Source organism: Salmo salar, chromosome 26 (genome assembly GCF_965601325.2).
Source record: "Salmo salar chromosome 26, fSalSal1, whole genome shotgun sequence".
In the NCBI taxonomy this organism is placed as follows: domain Eukaryota; kingdom Metazoa; phylum Chordata; class Actinopteri; order Salmoniformes; family Salmonidae; genus Salmo; species Salmo salar.
Window position 1 is genome coordinate 10,173,226 of NC_138316.1, and position 17,821 is coordinate 10,191,046.

The 17,821-nt window shown below is 39.3% G+C and overlaps 1 protein-coding gene across 1 annotated transcript; it reads right to left on the reverse strand.

Moving 5' to 3' along the window:
• Window positions 1-10,480, reverse strand: LOC106587109 (midkine-B). The gene is made up of 5 exons (XM_014175108.3): window positions 10,338-10,480; window positions 2,339-2,421; window positions 1,958-2,128; window positions 1,097-1,258; window positions 1-967 (listed from the first exon to the last, which is right to left on the reverse strand). The coding sequence occupies exons 2-5, from the start codon at window positions 2,418-2,420 to the stop codon at window positions 939-941; spliced, it is 444 nt and encodes a 147-aa protein (XP_014030583.1). The 5' UTR covers window position 2,421; window positions 10,338-10,480; the 3' UTR covers window positions 1-938.
• Window positions 10,481-17,821: the final 7,341 nt, after the last annotated feature.

The following is a 17,821-nucleotide window of genomic DNA, read 5'->3' on the forward strand; positions in this document are numbered from 1 at the left end:
TCAAAATTCGGAGAGTTTATTAAAAGTGGTTGATTTTTTTCTGTTCCAAGGGTTTGTGTAATAATAATGACAGTAATTACAAAAATGAGAGTACAGATGAACTGCGTGAAGGTGAATGTATGTGTTTGCAAAAATATGAGCACAGCAGTTCAACTCAAAATCGCCTGACACCTTTTGAAGTATATATATTATAAAACTAATTGTTTTAACAATACCACTATTATCTTTACAAAGACAATGACTGCCATCTCTTGAGCATTCAACCTCAGCTTTGTATTGTACATGAAACACATTGAGCTGACAGTCCTCAGTTTACTAGAAAAATAGTTGATTTGCATCTCTCTACTTTTACTAATTGGCACACGCAATTGAAATCCACTCATCAATTCTGTTAGTAATACTAATTGGTAGTCAAGAGAAAACTATAACAATCACAACAATGTAAGATGAACATTTTTTATTAAAAAAAACCTCAAGTATATCAAATCTACTGGTTAAAATCATCTCAAACAAGGAGCTTTTCCTTGACTCCAGTTGAACTAATGTGAAGGAACTGAGAGCGTACAAAAAAATACAACAAACTCTGGTTGTACATCACAAGGTTGTTTAGGTAGATCTAAAACACTGCTGAGGTCAAAGTATCTGTTTCTTGCATATCTTGCATAATACAGCATGTCCAGAACTGCATTCTTACTCGCCAAATTGCCAGGCCACTGACAGCTGGACATTTTTGTGAGAACATTTTTTGTGTTTGTCTACATTCGTGGGATATTTGGTCAATATTCAGAGACATTTAGCATTTGTTATACTGTATTTGAAGGAAGGGCCCACTTGACATCTCATAATTCACTTGTGCATATTATGTTTGTTGAAAAAGCAAAGGATATTGCGTAATAAAATCCAACCAATCACTTGTTCAATGTGGACTCATCCACCTTCTAGTTCTCCTTCCCTCTTCCCTTCTTTCCTGTAGGAAGAAAATAAGAAATGATGAAACAATAGGGTAAATTCATCATAGATTCCTTGCTCAACATGACATACTCATTTGTGGATAGGAATTTGACTTTATTACATTACTTACATTTCTACTTCTTACCTTTGGCCTTTGTCTTGGTCTTTGCGGGGCATGGCTTAGACACCTTGATGGTGGGTTGGCACTCTGCGTCGTACAGGGCCTTTTTCAGGGTTCCAGACCGGTTCTTGGATCCAGTAGCTGTGTCACACTCACCCCAGCTGCCAAACTTATACTTGCAGTCAGCTGAAATTGCACAGTTCAGAAGGGAAAATCATTGAGTATGATAGTTTTTTTTTAAAAACAAACTGGATCAGAAACACACCACCATAGAGGTTGCCTGGTTACCCAGACTCCTTGCTCTGGCCAAACGCTATGCCACGCCCAAGTACGTTAGTTTCTTCCCCGCAATGAGTCTGGATCTGAGTACCTCACCAACCCTTCACCGAATGCAAACACATTCGGGCCGTCTGATTGGTCCAGAAACCGATGGTTTGGGCCAGAGCTAGAACACACGTGGGTAAAGCGACGGTTTGAAAATTCGGCATTGGCTTTGGTACTCTGATTGGTTAGAGACAATCCAATCGCTGATGACTTTGCTTTGCACAACGCCCCTCGTGGCCCTCGTCCCAACATGCAACTTCAATGATGGCAGTCTCAGACTAAAGTATGTAGCGAACGACAGAGCAGCGGAAGAATTTAGTGTGAGTCATCAGACTATCATAGAACATTCTGAACATACTTTATTCTAAAGAAATTGTTCTATAGTTTTTTGTGGTTATGTAAATGACTATGTATTTACTAAGAAATTCCATGATACAATTCTAATTATGTAGTAATAACCTATGAATGACATGCTTGCTATATTTTTGATTGACTGACCACTTTACACATTGAGAATTATATCAAGGGAAATGGAATCATCTATCAATGTAGAATTCCTACCGCCGAACTCCTTCTTCCAGTTGCAAGGCACTTTGCATTTCAGTTTCCTCATCTGGTTGTTGCAGGTGCCCTCTCTGACACCGACTCCACAGTCTCCGTTGTTAGGCACACAGCTACCATAGCGCCATTCCGCACACTCAGTGGCACCAGCCTTGGCCCCTTTGCCCTTCTCTGTGAAACCAAAAATATCAAGATGTAATTATGAAGAAAAAAATATATACAGATGACAGAAACAATATCAGCAATATTACAATTAGTAATTAGTAAGGACAGGTTTCCAACCTATCGTGACGCTTTATGAACCTCACGAAAGGTGCAACTGCCGTGCTGATTCTAAAACTGGGCATGGCAAATTAAAGCAACACATAGCAAATCCCTTACCTCTCTTGTTTTTCTCTGCTTCAGTGGTGACTATCATCAAGGCCACCAGAAGCACCACAACTGTTGAGAACAAACCCCGCATACTGGAGAGAAAAGGAAAAAAAGAGGAAAAATTTAAAAAATTAAAAAAAACATGCCATTACAATTGTGGCACTAGAAATAACGTTTCCATTATGTAGGTTATATTGTGTGTCATTTGAGGTGACATCTGCTGTTCCAAAGGTCAACCTGATGTTCCTCTGGTGTGTATCTGTAATCGAGATGAGAGTTGAAAGAGCACGATCAAGGTCAAATATGGATCGTTTCCAGCTATGTCAAACTAATTCCCCCTGTCTGTTCATGAGGAGTCTGCACATTACAATGAGAGGTTCTCTACTTTAGAGGTGAAAAGTGAATAAAGGATTATGGTCAAAGAGTAAAACACGTCATGTTATATCAAATGAATGACATGAAACAGTTTTAAAGCTTGACACTCGAGGCTGTGTGAGTGAGAACTGGGAAAATACATGTGAGAGGGCTGAAAGATTGTATTGATTTTTTTCCTATGCTCTCATGACTCAATTTAGGGTCAATCAGACGAACTGTGAGGCACACAACCAGCAATGAGGATCAATGGGTCATGAGCTACCCACTCCACCCTTTCACTTCCCCTTACACAAAACAACACGTTTTCCAACATGAACACCAAACAAAATACAACATTTAATTTTGTGACATGCGGTGCCTGGGATATGTTCGAAAACATAAATCTATCCTGCTCATGTTGATGACACATTAAACACAATTCATGTCATCTTGTTGTCACAATCACGCTTCCCATCTTTGTGTATCATGGTCATTGCATCATGCAGACGTTTTAAAGCTGAAATCCGTAAAGGGGGAAACTGTCATGTCCGTTTGGGATTCTACAACAACAAAGTTACTCCAAACAACGAACACTGTGCTGTTTTTACTCAGACATCGTTGCACGCGCAATAGAACACCAGGATATGTACTGCAATTTTTTTTTAACACGTTGCCGGACATTCTCCTCCATTTCATCAACAAAACATAAAAATATATAGCTGCAAGCACCAATGGTGGAGTTCAGCTATGGGCCTACCGTGCCACCATCAGGAAAAATTTGACACATAGCCCAAGGAAGAGTTACTTCGGTACTTTTCAAATATCAGAACTCACAATCAAACTGATCATGCAATCATGCCTTTAATGTATGTTGGATCATTTTTAACGTCTTCTTCTCCAGAACCGCTAGACCGATCGGGACCAAATTTGGCATTTAGCATCAATGAATGCAAGACTAGCTGAAACAATATGGCCGCTATGAGCCAATGAGCTTGCATGTACAACAGCGCCACAATGTGGCCAAACTCAACCCTACTTTACAGGTTAGCTAGGCTGGCCATGTTGTTTGAGGTATGTTTCTGCTAAATCCCTGAAAACAAAGGCACTGTCCTTTTCTTTTGAACTAGACTCTTAAAGCTGTAATCTGTAAAGGGGGGAAACAGTTTCCCTGTTTCCCCCTTTACAGATTTCAGCTTTAAGAGTCTAGTTCAAAAGAAAAGGACAGTAACTCACAGATAAAGGACTAGCCCTCTATTTCTGAAATGTCTGGTTGTCTATAAGGCATCCTCCTAGGCTCTCAAGTTCTGAGTTTCTATTTATTCTCTGACTTAATTGAGTTCATGTCTATTCTTTCTGCCAACAGTCCCAGAGCTAGCAGCAGGGGATGGATGGCAGCACCAGATCACCATGGTGAAGGCTAACCCACCTGCTGGGAGGTGATAGGGGCCGCCCTGACAGGGAGAGCTCGATGGAAGAGGCTTGGTTTGAAGCAATTCTTCTAGGGGACACGAGGGAACTGCTTGTCTCTGTCTGGGTTAGAAGAGCTCAGAGATGTGCCGGGACAAACAGGTCTTGTATTAGTTTGAAGAACACCCACAAAGAGTAATTATTTTCATTCCAGGAATCTGACTTCAATAACCCAAACAAGGTTGCCTATAATACCAAATCCTTGATTTTGTGGTGGGAATCTAATAGTATTTCAAGCTTTCCCTTCAAAAGATTAGCAGCCCTATTCAATCAATCTGCTTCCCAGGGTAATAAAAACTGAAACATTGCTTCTCACTATGCAAAGAAGTGTTTGGAATATTATTACGTTTATATCTGTGACATACAATCAACATTCAAGGCACAAGATGTGTTTTCTGTACCATAGCCTGATTATTGGCTATGATTAATTAGGACCCCTCATTAATGACTGGCAAAATGCACAAATCATACTAGTGTCCTAGTGGAACACAAACAATGAAGCCATCGAGAACAAAGAATTGAGATCACACTGCAGCAGGAAACTAAGATGTCACGTTCTGGGCTGTTCACGATATGTCAGGTGGATGTTACAATGAATGTTCCTACAACACAAACTAAGACGGCAACCCAGCAAACCAAAATTGGTTCCGTGAAAGTTCCCAGAACATTTGTTAGGTTGCGGCAAATGTTCTCATAATACAACAACAGTCCAGTTGTGCTGATGATTATACAATGTTTGTATAAAACATTCGCTTTATGTTGCAAGAACGATCCCAGAACACATTTTGTCTGTTCTTTAAAGGTTCCCAGAATGTTTCATTAGGTTGTGGGAACAGTCTGGTGGTAACATTGTGGGGACATGACAAAAGATCTGTTCCCAAAACACAAAAACTGTCCAGTTGTGCGGATGATTATGCAATGTTTATTTGAGAATGCAAAAAACATTCACCTGATGTTACGTGAACATTCCCAGAACACATTTTTTTATGTCCTTTAAAAGTTCCTAACACATATCTTTATGTTGTGGTAACATTGTGGGAACATGGCAAAAAATATATTCCCAAACCACAACTGTCCAGTTGTGCAGATAATTACAAGGTTTCTATTAGGTTGAAAAAACATTTGCCTGATGTTGCAAGAACATTTCCAGAACATATTTTTATGTTCTTTAAAGGTTCCTGAAACATTTATTTAGGTTATGGGAACATTGTGGGGATATGACAAGATAGGTTCCAAAAACACTAAATCTGTCCCGTTTTGAAGACATTCTTACAATGTTTGTATCAGGGTGCACAAAACATTCCCTCAATGTTCCCAGAATTATCAAATTAAGTTTAGAACAGTCCATAGATGTTTCTTTCACGTGTTAGTGTTATCTTACTGTTTAGGAAGTTAGTTGTACAACAATCCATGTAGAAACACACGGCAATTATTTGGAATCACATGATTTTACCATAATTGGTTGATAGTCGCAAGCAGGGATCAAACCTGGGCTTTGGACTGTTATCCCTGGAATTAATCCACTGCGCCACTGGGGTGTGAATAACACAAATATAAAGCTGTTTACACCTTTACTCTGACTTCCAGGTTGTGGTCTTAGTCTTTGCAAAAGATATAATAACAAAATCTAGAAAAATAAGTATCCTCTATTATTTCGTTCTCTGCCAATTTTCTTTATATGCTGTAAACTTTTACTTTTATTTTCCCTCCAAACTTGATTTCAGAATTCATGTTCAATTATTTCCTGGCGGATTGTGGTGAGGTGTACATAGAGTGCATATGCACTAAGACATATACTGTAGCCATAGCTGGGATCATAATTTAAGGATCCACTAGAAACATCAAGATCGTGGTGGTGCAGCAAACAAAGTAGCAGACTAAGTAGCCTACAGGGCTTGAAGATGGCAGACTGCAGGTTCAAATCTACTTGATTGCCATTGTTGAAAAAAAGCTATAGCTTTGTTTGGACAATACCCTAATATAATATAATGACGTAAGAGGATAGGAATGCCATTCGTTTAAAACTTTGGCAACTTCCTACAGCATAATAATGTTACATGACACATCAATATCAGCAGAACATTGCAGCAATGTTTTCAGAACGAATTGCATTACCGTTGAAGTATGTTTTTAGAACAATTCTGGATCATCATGTCATAACCTTACAGAATGGCTTTATACGAGTCCTGCAGGAAGGTTTGTTGTTATCGGGGTTAGCAGTAATATCTCCATCGACATTACCTGAATATTCCTGTTTCCTCAGAACCAGTTCTACTGCTCCCACATTTGGTTGCGGCAGTATGTTCTAAGAACATTACCGGAAACATTGTGTTATTACATTCCCTGGCAACTGAATGACAACCTAATGACAACCTTTAGGGGAATGCTCTGTTGCAGTTTTTACAGATGTTGTGAAGAAAATGTTAGTGAATGTTGGGAGAAGATTCCAAGGACATAGCCACAGGAAGCACCCCCTGATGAATCTAAATAAATAAAAACTCCCCCCCCCCCCCCCCCCCCCCCACGTCGACTTAACGGGAATCTTAGATAATGTTCTGTGAATGTTTCCGGTTTGCTGGGAAGTCTCTGATGAACAGCACCCTTGTGTATTGCCCGTCGCCCACGCAAACTCATCTAACAGCAACATTTGTTTTATTGGTTTGTGCCTGTGCCAATATGTCCAGAAGCCGAGCAGAGATGGCAGTCACATCCTCTCACATTGCAGTATGCTCGCATTGAACTTTCCCTGCCTGCGGGCAACCCTGGATAGAAAGGTCAGCTACAGCTGATGAATCAACAACTCACTGGAAAAGTCCAATCCATTAGAGGTTATCACCTCTCTGAACTATGGCCTCGTACTGTGTGAGGTAGAATGCCATAAGTGGCAGCCATCCACTCACTACTGAAAGGGAGTCTACCTGAGAATCTACCAAGGCACGATCATTTTATCAGGTATTTTTACAATTGGCTTCTGAAAGTGTTATATCTGTATTTCACTGCTCATCGAAAGGACTGAGAATGAAAGTGATGGCTACACAAAGACCAAGCCAGCCGGCCCTCTGGCACATACACTTACTGCTCCTCTTCAAGCCAGTTGATCAAATATTCTGTTGACCCAGTAAATCTGTCTTCTGTCCTCAAAAAAGTAATTAAGCGTCAGTGGCCAGTAAGCATAACTAAACACTCCAAGCAACCATAAAACTCTGGAAACTCCCTAAACACTCCCTATTCTCAACTCCCACCACTCACTGAATCTCTATCTTTTTGTATCACCGTTAAAAATGATAGAGTCCCATTTTCAAGTAAAAGCTGGCTTTTTTCCCCCGCACCAGCTAGCAGTTCCAATGACATTCTTCCCCTGGTCATAAATGTCGAGGGGCTACTCCAGGCAACACTTTTGTCTTTGATGAAACAACACCCAGCAGGCCTCATCTAACTCACTGAGCCTTGCCAAGGGTGAGGCCCGGAGAGCCCTTAAAATCTTTCATCGTTCTTTGCTAATGCAGACTCCCTGTATCAAAACAGAGCCTTTTCCTGGTCTCCTTTCACTCCATTCTAAAGGGCCACTAGGCAGATATCCCATGCAGAGTCTTTGTTCCACACATCTGAATGTGAACTTAGCATATCGGGAGAAAGGTCATCTTAAAATACTACAGCTTACAAGAGCTAGCATGCCGAAAAAGTTGCTAAATATGCCTACAAACATTGCTATTTTTATCCGTGCCAGTAATTTTTATCTATCAGTAATGCAGCTGTAACAAGAATGTTAGAATACTTAGGTATGGGTGTGTAAGAGATCTTCTTTACCCAACCAGAAACATGTCATTATGAAACATCGCCCACTATTTACCCCCCACCCAACTACCACCATCTACCCATCACACAATGGGATGAACATAATATTTATTGACTAGCAGAAAGCAAACCAAATAGTCAAATTGGACCAGATACCGTAACCATCATAATTCGATTGACTCAAATGGTGCTTCCTCTTGCTAATAATCTCATAATGGTCAAATAGATAACATTAGAGTTACTGTCAAACACACATCTAGATCAGTTCTACAACGAAACAATAACAACAACACATGGAAAGCAGGACTACACTGAACCTGAAAAGCATAAAGCGTAAAGTTAACTCTTGTTTTTACTGCAAAGCAGCATTCCTCGTCTTCTCAGAAAAGCCACTGACCGCAAAAAAAAGGATGGAATGCTCACTAAGACCAACAAGAGAGAAGCTGCGGGGTCGAGGGTCACTCTAAAGAAAGACAGTTAACAAAGACCCAGAATGTCCTGGCCTACTTAAGGAAGTAACACTTAGTGGCCAACAAATGGCTGAATCACATGCTTTATTTGATCTAATATAGAAAATATAGGTGGATTCTGGCCGTCAGAGACCAACAGTGCAAGGACATAACGATTCACATTATTGACTCAAATAGGATGAGTGCACTTTATCTACTATATGGTCAACAGCTAAACGTTCTCCCTGCCATCAATGACGTGTAAATATTATCCCTTCTAGGCATGGCAGTCATGACAGAATGGTTTACTCTCTAAAAGAGACAATGGCCCTTGCCTACTTACTTCACATTCCTTCTTATTTCACGATACGTTAACATAACCAATGACAGTCTCCATCATACCCATGAGCAGTGAGAGAATAGTATAGAGGGGCCCTGCAGGCTGAACGGTCCATTGAATAGCAAGGGAGAGTTTTATCTGTCTTTTCAAAGCTGTTTTCTCTCCACTGATTATCTGTGCCATTGCCTCAAGGTCCATCTGCCAAGCTCACACAAGCTGTAAAGCCCCATGCTACCCCTCCTCCCTTTCCAAAAACCTAACCCTGAGGCACTAGCTGTATCCAGCGTGCCCAATAGCTTTCTAAAAGAGACGGAAATACAACAAGAAAAACAATGATAACAACAGACTGAGGACTATCTTTTTCCCCATTACATCTCTCTAAGGTTATGTTGCTTTGGTCGTTATCTCTGACCGCAAATCATTTTTTTACAGCCTCTTTACACAGCCCCTACTTTGGATCAGGGGAGGAGAAAGCAAATGATTGTGGTCAGGTGAAAAGGTCCTGGGCAGTGAAACATTAAAAAAAAGGAGAACAACTCTTGAGTGGAGTGGATAGCAGAGAACGCAAGTACTTGAGGTTAGAGTCGATTTCAATGGTCATATTCTTGAGGTGGAAGAGATTTACATTTACATCAGCTTTAGTCATTTAGCAGAAGCTCTTATCCTGAGTCACTTACAGTTATTGCTCAAGTGAAGTTTTCTGGTCATAAAAATCATTCAATGGCCCAAACAGAAAGCAAAAGATTTCTGGCACATGAACACAATTAAGATTGTGGAATAAATGGTTATGCTTCACTTTAAGACGAACAAAAGATATGTAAAAGTACACTTTCAAACTATGTAGCTTTCACTACATCTGAAATAGTAATAACTCAACATAATAATTTATATAAAACAATATTCGTATATTTCGCAGGATTTATCTCAGTTCTAAATGTATAGTCACATTACTGTAACTATTTTGAGCTGTGATACTTGAGTTTGGAAGAAGTACAGAAGGTGCACACTCACACACGTCTTATTATCATCAAAACTAGAATGTGTCACCCCTGAGGACGTTGTCACACAGTGAAAAATAGCTAACATAATTAGAAAGTTATTAAACTCAAAGCAAAGCAGTTACTACAACAAAACATATCTTGACCACAAGTTCCTCAGAGCCCTAAACAGAACCGTTGTAGAATTAAACAAGTACTTTCTGTTCAGTATTTTTAATGCAATCCTTAACTTCATATTTAAGATTCAACTTAAGTTTATGCCAATACGCAGTGCCACTGCGCTTTTTGCGCAAATCGCGTGTATGGGACAACAGTTGTGTGTTCGTTACTGGCAAAAGTGAATATATGCAGTAAAGTCAACACATGGTGCATAAATTACTTAAAGGACCATAAAACTAAAAAGAAAAACTCAATAAAGAAACCTACACGCAAATAAAACCTCCTAAGAAAAATTACACACGACATGTCAGTTATTCTCCAGAGGATTCCAATGATGGAGACTATATATTTGAACTATTAAAAGTGAGTAATGACAACGTTGTATTGAGTGACACAAAGTAATCATTTTATCACTATACATTTGGACTAATACACATATAACTTACTTGTTTCTTTGATCGTACTTCTTGGCGAGAGTTAAAGGTCTTACTCTGAGCCACAAGAGAGTCCTACAGTCCTACAATACCTCTTTCCCAGCCAGCTTGCTCTTATTTGTCGCCCTCCCCTTTGTTTCTCCAGAACTAGTTTGAGCTGGTAACATTAGGGCCACATTAAATTAACCACCTAGTGACATCACTAACCCACGTGATGATTACGGGTCAAGAGACACCTAACCGCAACCCCTAGTAGGGTACTAACTTTTTGATGTTATATTTTTGTGAATCCCTAGAATTATCATGTCTCGTTCATTGTTCTAGTCTTTTGAAGCTACAAGTATTGTTTTTTATGCTGGCAAATTAAAAATACATTGACTCCTATATATACCTATATCAATTTCACCACCAGACATTACCACAGAGAAAGGAAAGCAGAATGACGTGCTCTGACTACCTACCATAGACAGATTATATTATTCTATGGTGCCTACAGAATGCCTAGGGATGTATGCATCAGAAATGCAGTGGTGTAAAGTACTTAAGTAAAAATACTTTAAAGTACTACTTAAGTACTTTTATTTTGGTATCTGTACTTTACTTTACTATTTATATTTTTGACAACTTTTACTTCACTACATTCCTAATGAAAATAATGTATTTTCCCTGACACCCAAAAGAACTCGTTACATTTTGAATGCTTAGCAGGACAGGAAAATGGTCCAATTCACGTACTTATCCAGACAACACATGCTCATCCCTTCTGCCTCTGATCTGGTGGACTCACTAAACAAATGCATCTTTCGCAAATTATGTCTGAGTGTTGGAGTGTGCCCCTCGCCATCCATACAGTTTAAAAACAAGAAAATGGTCCCACCTGCTTTGCTTAATAGAAGGAATTTTAAATGATTTATACTTTTACTTTTGATACTTAAGTATATTTAGAACCAAATACTTTTCCTCAAGTAGTATTTTACTGGGTGACTTTTACTTTTACTGGAGTCATTTTCTATTAAGGTATCTATACTTTTACTCGAGTATGACAATTGGGTACTTTTTCCACCACTCCACAGTAAATGGTATACAGGAGGACAGGAGGGATTGACCAGTCATTAGCCCTATAATTCCTGGCCACCTCTGATTTTGTACCCAGAGAGCTTGTTGTCACACAACAGCTTCCATTAGACAGGGACCCTGGATAAGAGCCATTTATAATCACCACATGTAAGCCAGAGGAAGCTGGTGGGAGGAGCTATAGGTGGACGGGCTCATTGTAAAGACTGTAATGGAATTAATGGAATGGTGTCAAACACATCAAACATATGGAAACCACGTGGTTTGACTATTTATTCAATTTCAGCCATATACAATGAGTCCGTCCTCCTGTAGCTCCTCCTACCAGCCTCTGGTGTAAGCAAATGCTCAACCACAGAGCAGAGTAACAGTGTGGTGCCTAGATAGGCTGACAGTGTTTTACAGTAAATCACCACATTTTCAATAACTAGATGACTGTATTGATAAAATACAGCTTATACAGTATGCGTCTACATGTTATCTAGTGTCGATGTACAGTATATCCAAGGTAACTCTGTGACCTCGGGCCGTGTGATTGGGTAATCCCAGGAGGGCAGGGGTGATGAGTCGGGACCACAATAGCGATCAGACCAGAATCTGAACCACAGACAGGGACATTTCCAATTGCCAGTAGGATAGCATGCCAACAATGAGTCAGAGCAAGGAGAAAAAAAAGCTGTTCAATTTCACAAGTAGACCAAACTGATAAACACACATCCAACACAACATCCAGCAGTAACTAGTCAGTATCCAATTACAGTATTTTAATCATTCCAGACGATGCACTACGAATCAGCTCTGACTTACATGACTCATCATTTTCAAACACATTGCATGTTGCAACACAGAGGCGTTTAATTATCATTATTACTTTCCTTCAGACATTCTACAAAAAAAATGGCAGTTTGTCTCACTGGGTTGGACCATCAAGCTTTGCTTACATACCACTCTGTATACGCTGCTCTATGCTGTCTGAGCACTAGGTTTAGGCCTCAGGGAATCTTTGGAGGTCTTTATCTCAGTTGTTTATATTTTGAGCTGGTTTTGCAGCCAGGGATTAGGGAGCCGCGAATGGCCTATGAGGACGGTTTGTTTTTACCAGATCCTTGTAAAAAAAATAAATGTTTTACAGGTGTGGGTAGCTTTATGGTTTGCAACAAATGAGGGGAAAATGTGTAGTCTCAAAAGGCTTTCAATACTTGCACTGCAATGACTTTATGTGGTTGGGCATTCAGTATTGGTCGAACCAGTGTCTCATATGAGCCAATGCTGTCATCCAGACAGAGCATGTAACATTGCAATGCCAAATAAAGGCTCAAGAATAAAATGAAGATGCAACATAGTCCATTTGATCGCTGTCATGAGTCCATCATATTAATAGATAGATTAGCTGGCATTTAGTCTTGATAGCTTCTAGTTGTGAGGAATAAACACTTGTATTACATCACAAGTCCTTGGATTTCATCAGTAATTATTGAGGCTGTCTTCCTCAAATACAAGAGGGTACAGTCCAAACCGTGGACTTCTAACCGCTTTTAAACACATTTGTGTGTTTGGGTTAGACTGCTAACCCTAGCCGTATGTCAACCCTTCTACCACCTCCAAAATCCCGTATACCGCCTCCCATTGAACCCCTCAATATGTACAAAGAAACTTTGAAAAGAACCAGGCTAACAGACTGTTGAGGTGGACTCCATTCTTAGTTTACAGTAACAATCATCACCTGTACAGTAGGTCACCTGAGGTAGATACTAAATATTAATAGGACCTAATACAAATGCAGAGTTATTATTAAGGAGTGCACTTTTACCGAAATGATAAATAAAATCAACACTCACAAGAAAGTAATTAGAATAAATACAGTTGTTTAAGTACCATCCTTTATTTATTTTTTTCCCCAAGCAGACAATAACAAACAAAACAACACCAAAAAAATCAGCCAATAGAAACAAATATTCAGATTGATACCGTCAACGTTGCACACCGGTCTGTCCATCACGTTTTGGTCACTATTTCTATCAAGTAAAAAAAAGATGAGATATTTTGGAATAAAGAAAAAAAACGATATTGCACGGTAATTTAAATGTTCTCTCTATTTATTTATTTGTTTTAATTGTGATAGATACTCTCGCACCTGAATTGCACAGCAACTCAAAACAAAGCACAGATAATATACTTAAACTACCATTCCTTGTTATACTGGAGCTCCTTTAAAAATGTCATAAGAGAGGCATTTAAGTTGTCTGACCCCATTCAGTCACTGTAAGCCCCATGCCTGCCTGCATTGCACTCATGCAACTGAACACTAATAAAGTTTTGTATTAATGCAGTTATAGCATTGGTAGTTCCACGCTCCTGCCATTCCAAAGAGCACTTTCCACTTGTATGTAATTCAAAGACTGTGGATTTCTACTGAATATAGTACTTTTAAAATCAGCGGACATACGGAAAGGATGATGGGAGAGGGTGCTCTTTGCAGTAGTCGACAACATGGAACGTGGGGCCATAACGCATCTTTAGATTAGCATTTAAAATATCATGTTGGGGAATGTGTCATTTCAAATACAAAAATCTATTATTTGGTGATAACTCCTATGGGAAGTGCTTTCTTGCACACACCATAACAGGATAGAGCTCATGACATGAAATCGTGTCTGATAATAATAGCCTTGTATTTTCAGTTCGACGTGAGCTATGGGTAAAGGCACTACACAAAGCTAAGGTGACAATGTGAGATGTTGAAATGGTTGAGTTAATGTACAGAATACTACATGACAACAGCAAAACTCATTATGGAGCGATGGACTTGTCAAAAAAATAGCTTGGGATGTGACAGCAAGTCTCTGGGCCAGATTCAAATCTGTATACTGTAGTACAAGCGCACAAAGGCTGAGGCTGAGGTTATTCAACTCAATTTCAAGAGGCACCTTTGTACTACATGCTCCGTTTTGCCTTTCCTCTGCTGTTGTCAAAATATTTTCTGGTGAAACTTAAAACACCAAAAAAATACTGCTACAATCTGGTAGATCATAGACGATAGATAAGATGCTGTGGAGAGATGCTGTCTTTAGTTTCCAAGGCAACTTTCGCCAGGATATCAAATGAGGCATGATTATTAATAAATTCATCGCCCCTTAGATAGTAATGTCAAGATTAATCATGAGCAATCTTACTTATTCAACAAGTGTCTCTGACTTTGAGAATGTAAAATGTTTGAGCAATGTTTTCCTCTGTACATTTTGGCATGTTTAATTCCAGTGGTAGGTTTGGACATACAGTGCATTCGGAAAGTAATCAGACCCCTAGACTTTTTCCACATTGTGTTACGTTACAGCCTTATTGTAAAACAGATCTCTTTTTTTTCTCAAATCTACACACAATACCCCATAATGACAAAGCAAGACCTTTTCATTTTTTATTCTTGCAGATGTATACCTTATTTCCATAAGTATTCAGACCCTTTGCTATGAGACTCGAAATTGAGCTCAGCTGCATCCTGTTTCCACTGATCATCCTTGAGATGTTTCTACAACTTGGAGTCCATCTGTGGTAAATGCAATTGATTGAACATGATTTGGAAAGGCACACACCTGTCTATATAAGATCCCACAGTGAATGTCAGAGCAAAAACCAAGCCATGGGGTCGAATGAATTGTCCGTAGAGCTCCGAGAAAGGATTGTGTTGAGGCACAGATCTGGGGAAGGGTACCAAACAATTTTTGCAGCATTGAAGTTCCCCAAGACACAGTGGCCTCCATCATTCTGAAATGGAAGAAGTTTGGAACCACCAAGACTCTTCCTATAGCTGGTCTTGGTCAGGGAGGTGACTAAGAACCCAATGGTCACTCTGACATAGCTCCAGAGTTCCTCTGTGGAGATGGTTGTCCTTCTGGAAAGTTCTCCCATCTCTGCAGCAATCCACCAATCAGGCCTTTATGGTAGAGTGGCTAGACGGAAGCCACCCCTCAGTAAACGGCACATGACAGCCTGCTTGGAGTTTTCCAAAAGGCACCGAAAGGACTCAGACCATGAGAAACAAGATTTTCCGTTCTGATGAAACCAAGATTGAACTCTTTGGCCTGAATGCCAAGTGTCACGTCTGGAGGAAACCTGGCACCATCCCTACGGTGAAGCATGGTGGTGGCATCATCATGCTGTGGGGATGTTTTTCAGCGGCAGGGACTAGGAGACTAATCAGGATTGAGGGAAAGATGAACGGAGCAAAGTACAGAGATCCTTGATGAAAACCTGCTCTAGAGTGCTCAGGACCTCAGACTGGGGTGAAGGTTCACCTTCCAACAGGACAACGACCCTAAGCACACAGCCAAGACAACGCAGGAGTGGCTTCGGGACAAGTCTCAATGTCCTTGAGTGGTCCAGCCAGAGCCTGGACTTGAACCCAATCTAACATCTCTGGAGAGACCTGAAAATAGCTGTGCAGTGATGCTCCCCATCCAACCTGACAGAGCTTGAGAGGATCTGCAGAGAAGAATGGGAGAAACTCCCCAAATACAGGTGTGCCAAGCTTGTAGCGTCATACCCAATAAGACTTGAGGCTGTAATCGCTGCCAAAGGTGCTTCAACAAAGTACTGAGTAAAGGGTCTGAATACTTATGTAAATGTGATATTTCAGTATTTTATTTTTAATATATTGGCAAAATGTCTTAACACCTGTTTTTGCTTTGTCATTATGGGGCAATGTGTTGGGAGTGATGAGGGAAAAAAAACAGTTTAACCCATTTTATAATAAGGCCGTAACGTAACAAAATCTTGAAAAAGTCAAGGGGTCTGAATACTTTCAGAAAGCACTGTATATGTTCATTAGAAATCTGACGTGACCATTTCATAATCGATTCAATATTGTTGACAAGTCGTCATTTTAAATAAATAATCTTAAAAATCGACTTACCTGTATAAGTAAAAAAAACTAAGAATACAAATATAAAATAAAAAAAGACGACATTTACAATAATGTATTTTTTTGTGTTTGGTGGCACAATTCATCTCATAGGGAAGATCATGCAAGGCCTCCAAAAAAGTCTGTCAATCAACAATAACATGCACTATGCATACTACATAATCAGGATCCCCAATGGTATGAGACTGAAAACTGATTTAGAAAACCTCTGATAAATGTGAATATCCTAAAGCTGTTTTAATCTATATTTCTATTGGAAATGGACAAATATATACTGTAAGTTGGGAAAAACACTGTTATAATGATCCCACAGTGTACTTTCCAAGATCACAGTGAACTACAGTTGTTTAAGTTGGACCAGATCCTCAAATACATAAAACATACAAAAATAGTGCAGGTAGATAGGCTTCAATAAAAACCTGATGTTAATATACATCCAAATGATATAAATCCATGTCAGTCTCTGAACAGGATGTTACATAACCTGATCAAATATGCACCTCTTTCAGTATGCAGTATAATCATAAATGCCTCAAATGATGATATCTAATCTTCTCAGCCTCAAGGCTAACATAATATTGCAGTTATAGTGAAGTCAACTAAAATGGGGGCCTACTGTCTTCATTATTGAAAATGAAAATGCTGACAATCAGTGTGACCATGAAACAAAATGGTGCAGTTTGAGGCTTTGTGGTGGAGAGTGATGCGGGAGCTGGAGATGGGGGCGTGAGCAGGTGGGTCTGGGCAGGGGTGATGTTGTGGAGGTTTGTGTGCGTCTGTGTGTTGTTGTTTGCATGTGGATGTTTTCTATTGTTAAAAATGCAAAAAAATGAAAGTGCACCCCCCTCAAAAATTCTGTGAGAACATATGATTATGTATGAAGTGTAATAACTGATGTGGAACTACACAATTCATTTACTTTTCATAATCAAATAAAAAATATATGTTATCTTCAGTCTGGCATTAGAAACACTACAGGACTTTCATTGACAACATATTTCCTATCACAGAAACTGATTCAGTGCTACATTTCTTCATGTATCTGGCCATAATAGAGAACAGCAATGATTTACAATGAAATGCAACTTAGTTGACATGATGGATTGTTTAAAGGTCAAAACTAGAAACTTTTGACAAGAAAATGAATCCAGGAAAAATGTGCACATGAAATAGTGTACCTTGTTAATGTGTTTGCAAGTATGTTTTACAAGTATGTTTAGCGATTAAATAATTTAAAGAAAACATCCAGAGAAACAACTAATTTCAATCTGACAAAATACAGTAGATCCACAGTTACTAGGGCTCTACATTAAACTAGTTAGCTAGTTATACAGTAGGATAGCTTTTGGAATGACACCAATTCCTTCCCTTCACTCTCTACGCAAATGTAACATGAACACCATCACAGGTCTTTATAACTTAAGTTTGATTATATTTCTGTTTTAAATGACCAGCCATATTTTAACAGAGATTATAACTATGGAAAATAAATAGCAACCTCAAA

Excerpts from the sequence above, each read along its gene's own strand:
- LOC106587109 (XM_014175108.3), bottom strand. The coding sequence starts at position 2,420 with ATGCGGGGTTTGTTCTCAACAGTTGTGGTGCTTCTGGTGGCCTTGATG. Across the intron at positions 2,129-2,338 it reads AGCAGAGAAAAACAAGAGAG|AGAAGGGCAAAGGGGCCAAG; the intron begins GTAAGGGATTTG and ends TTGGTTTCACAG. Across the intron at positions 1,259-1,957 it reads CTGGAAGAAGGAGTTCGGCG|CTGACTGCAAGTATAAGTTT; the intron begins GTAGGAATTCTA and ends GTGCAATTTCAG.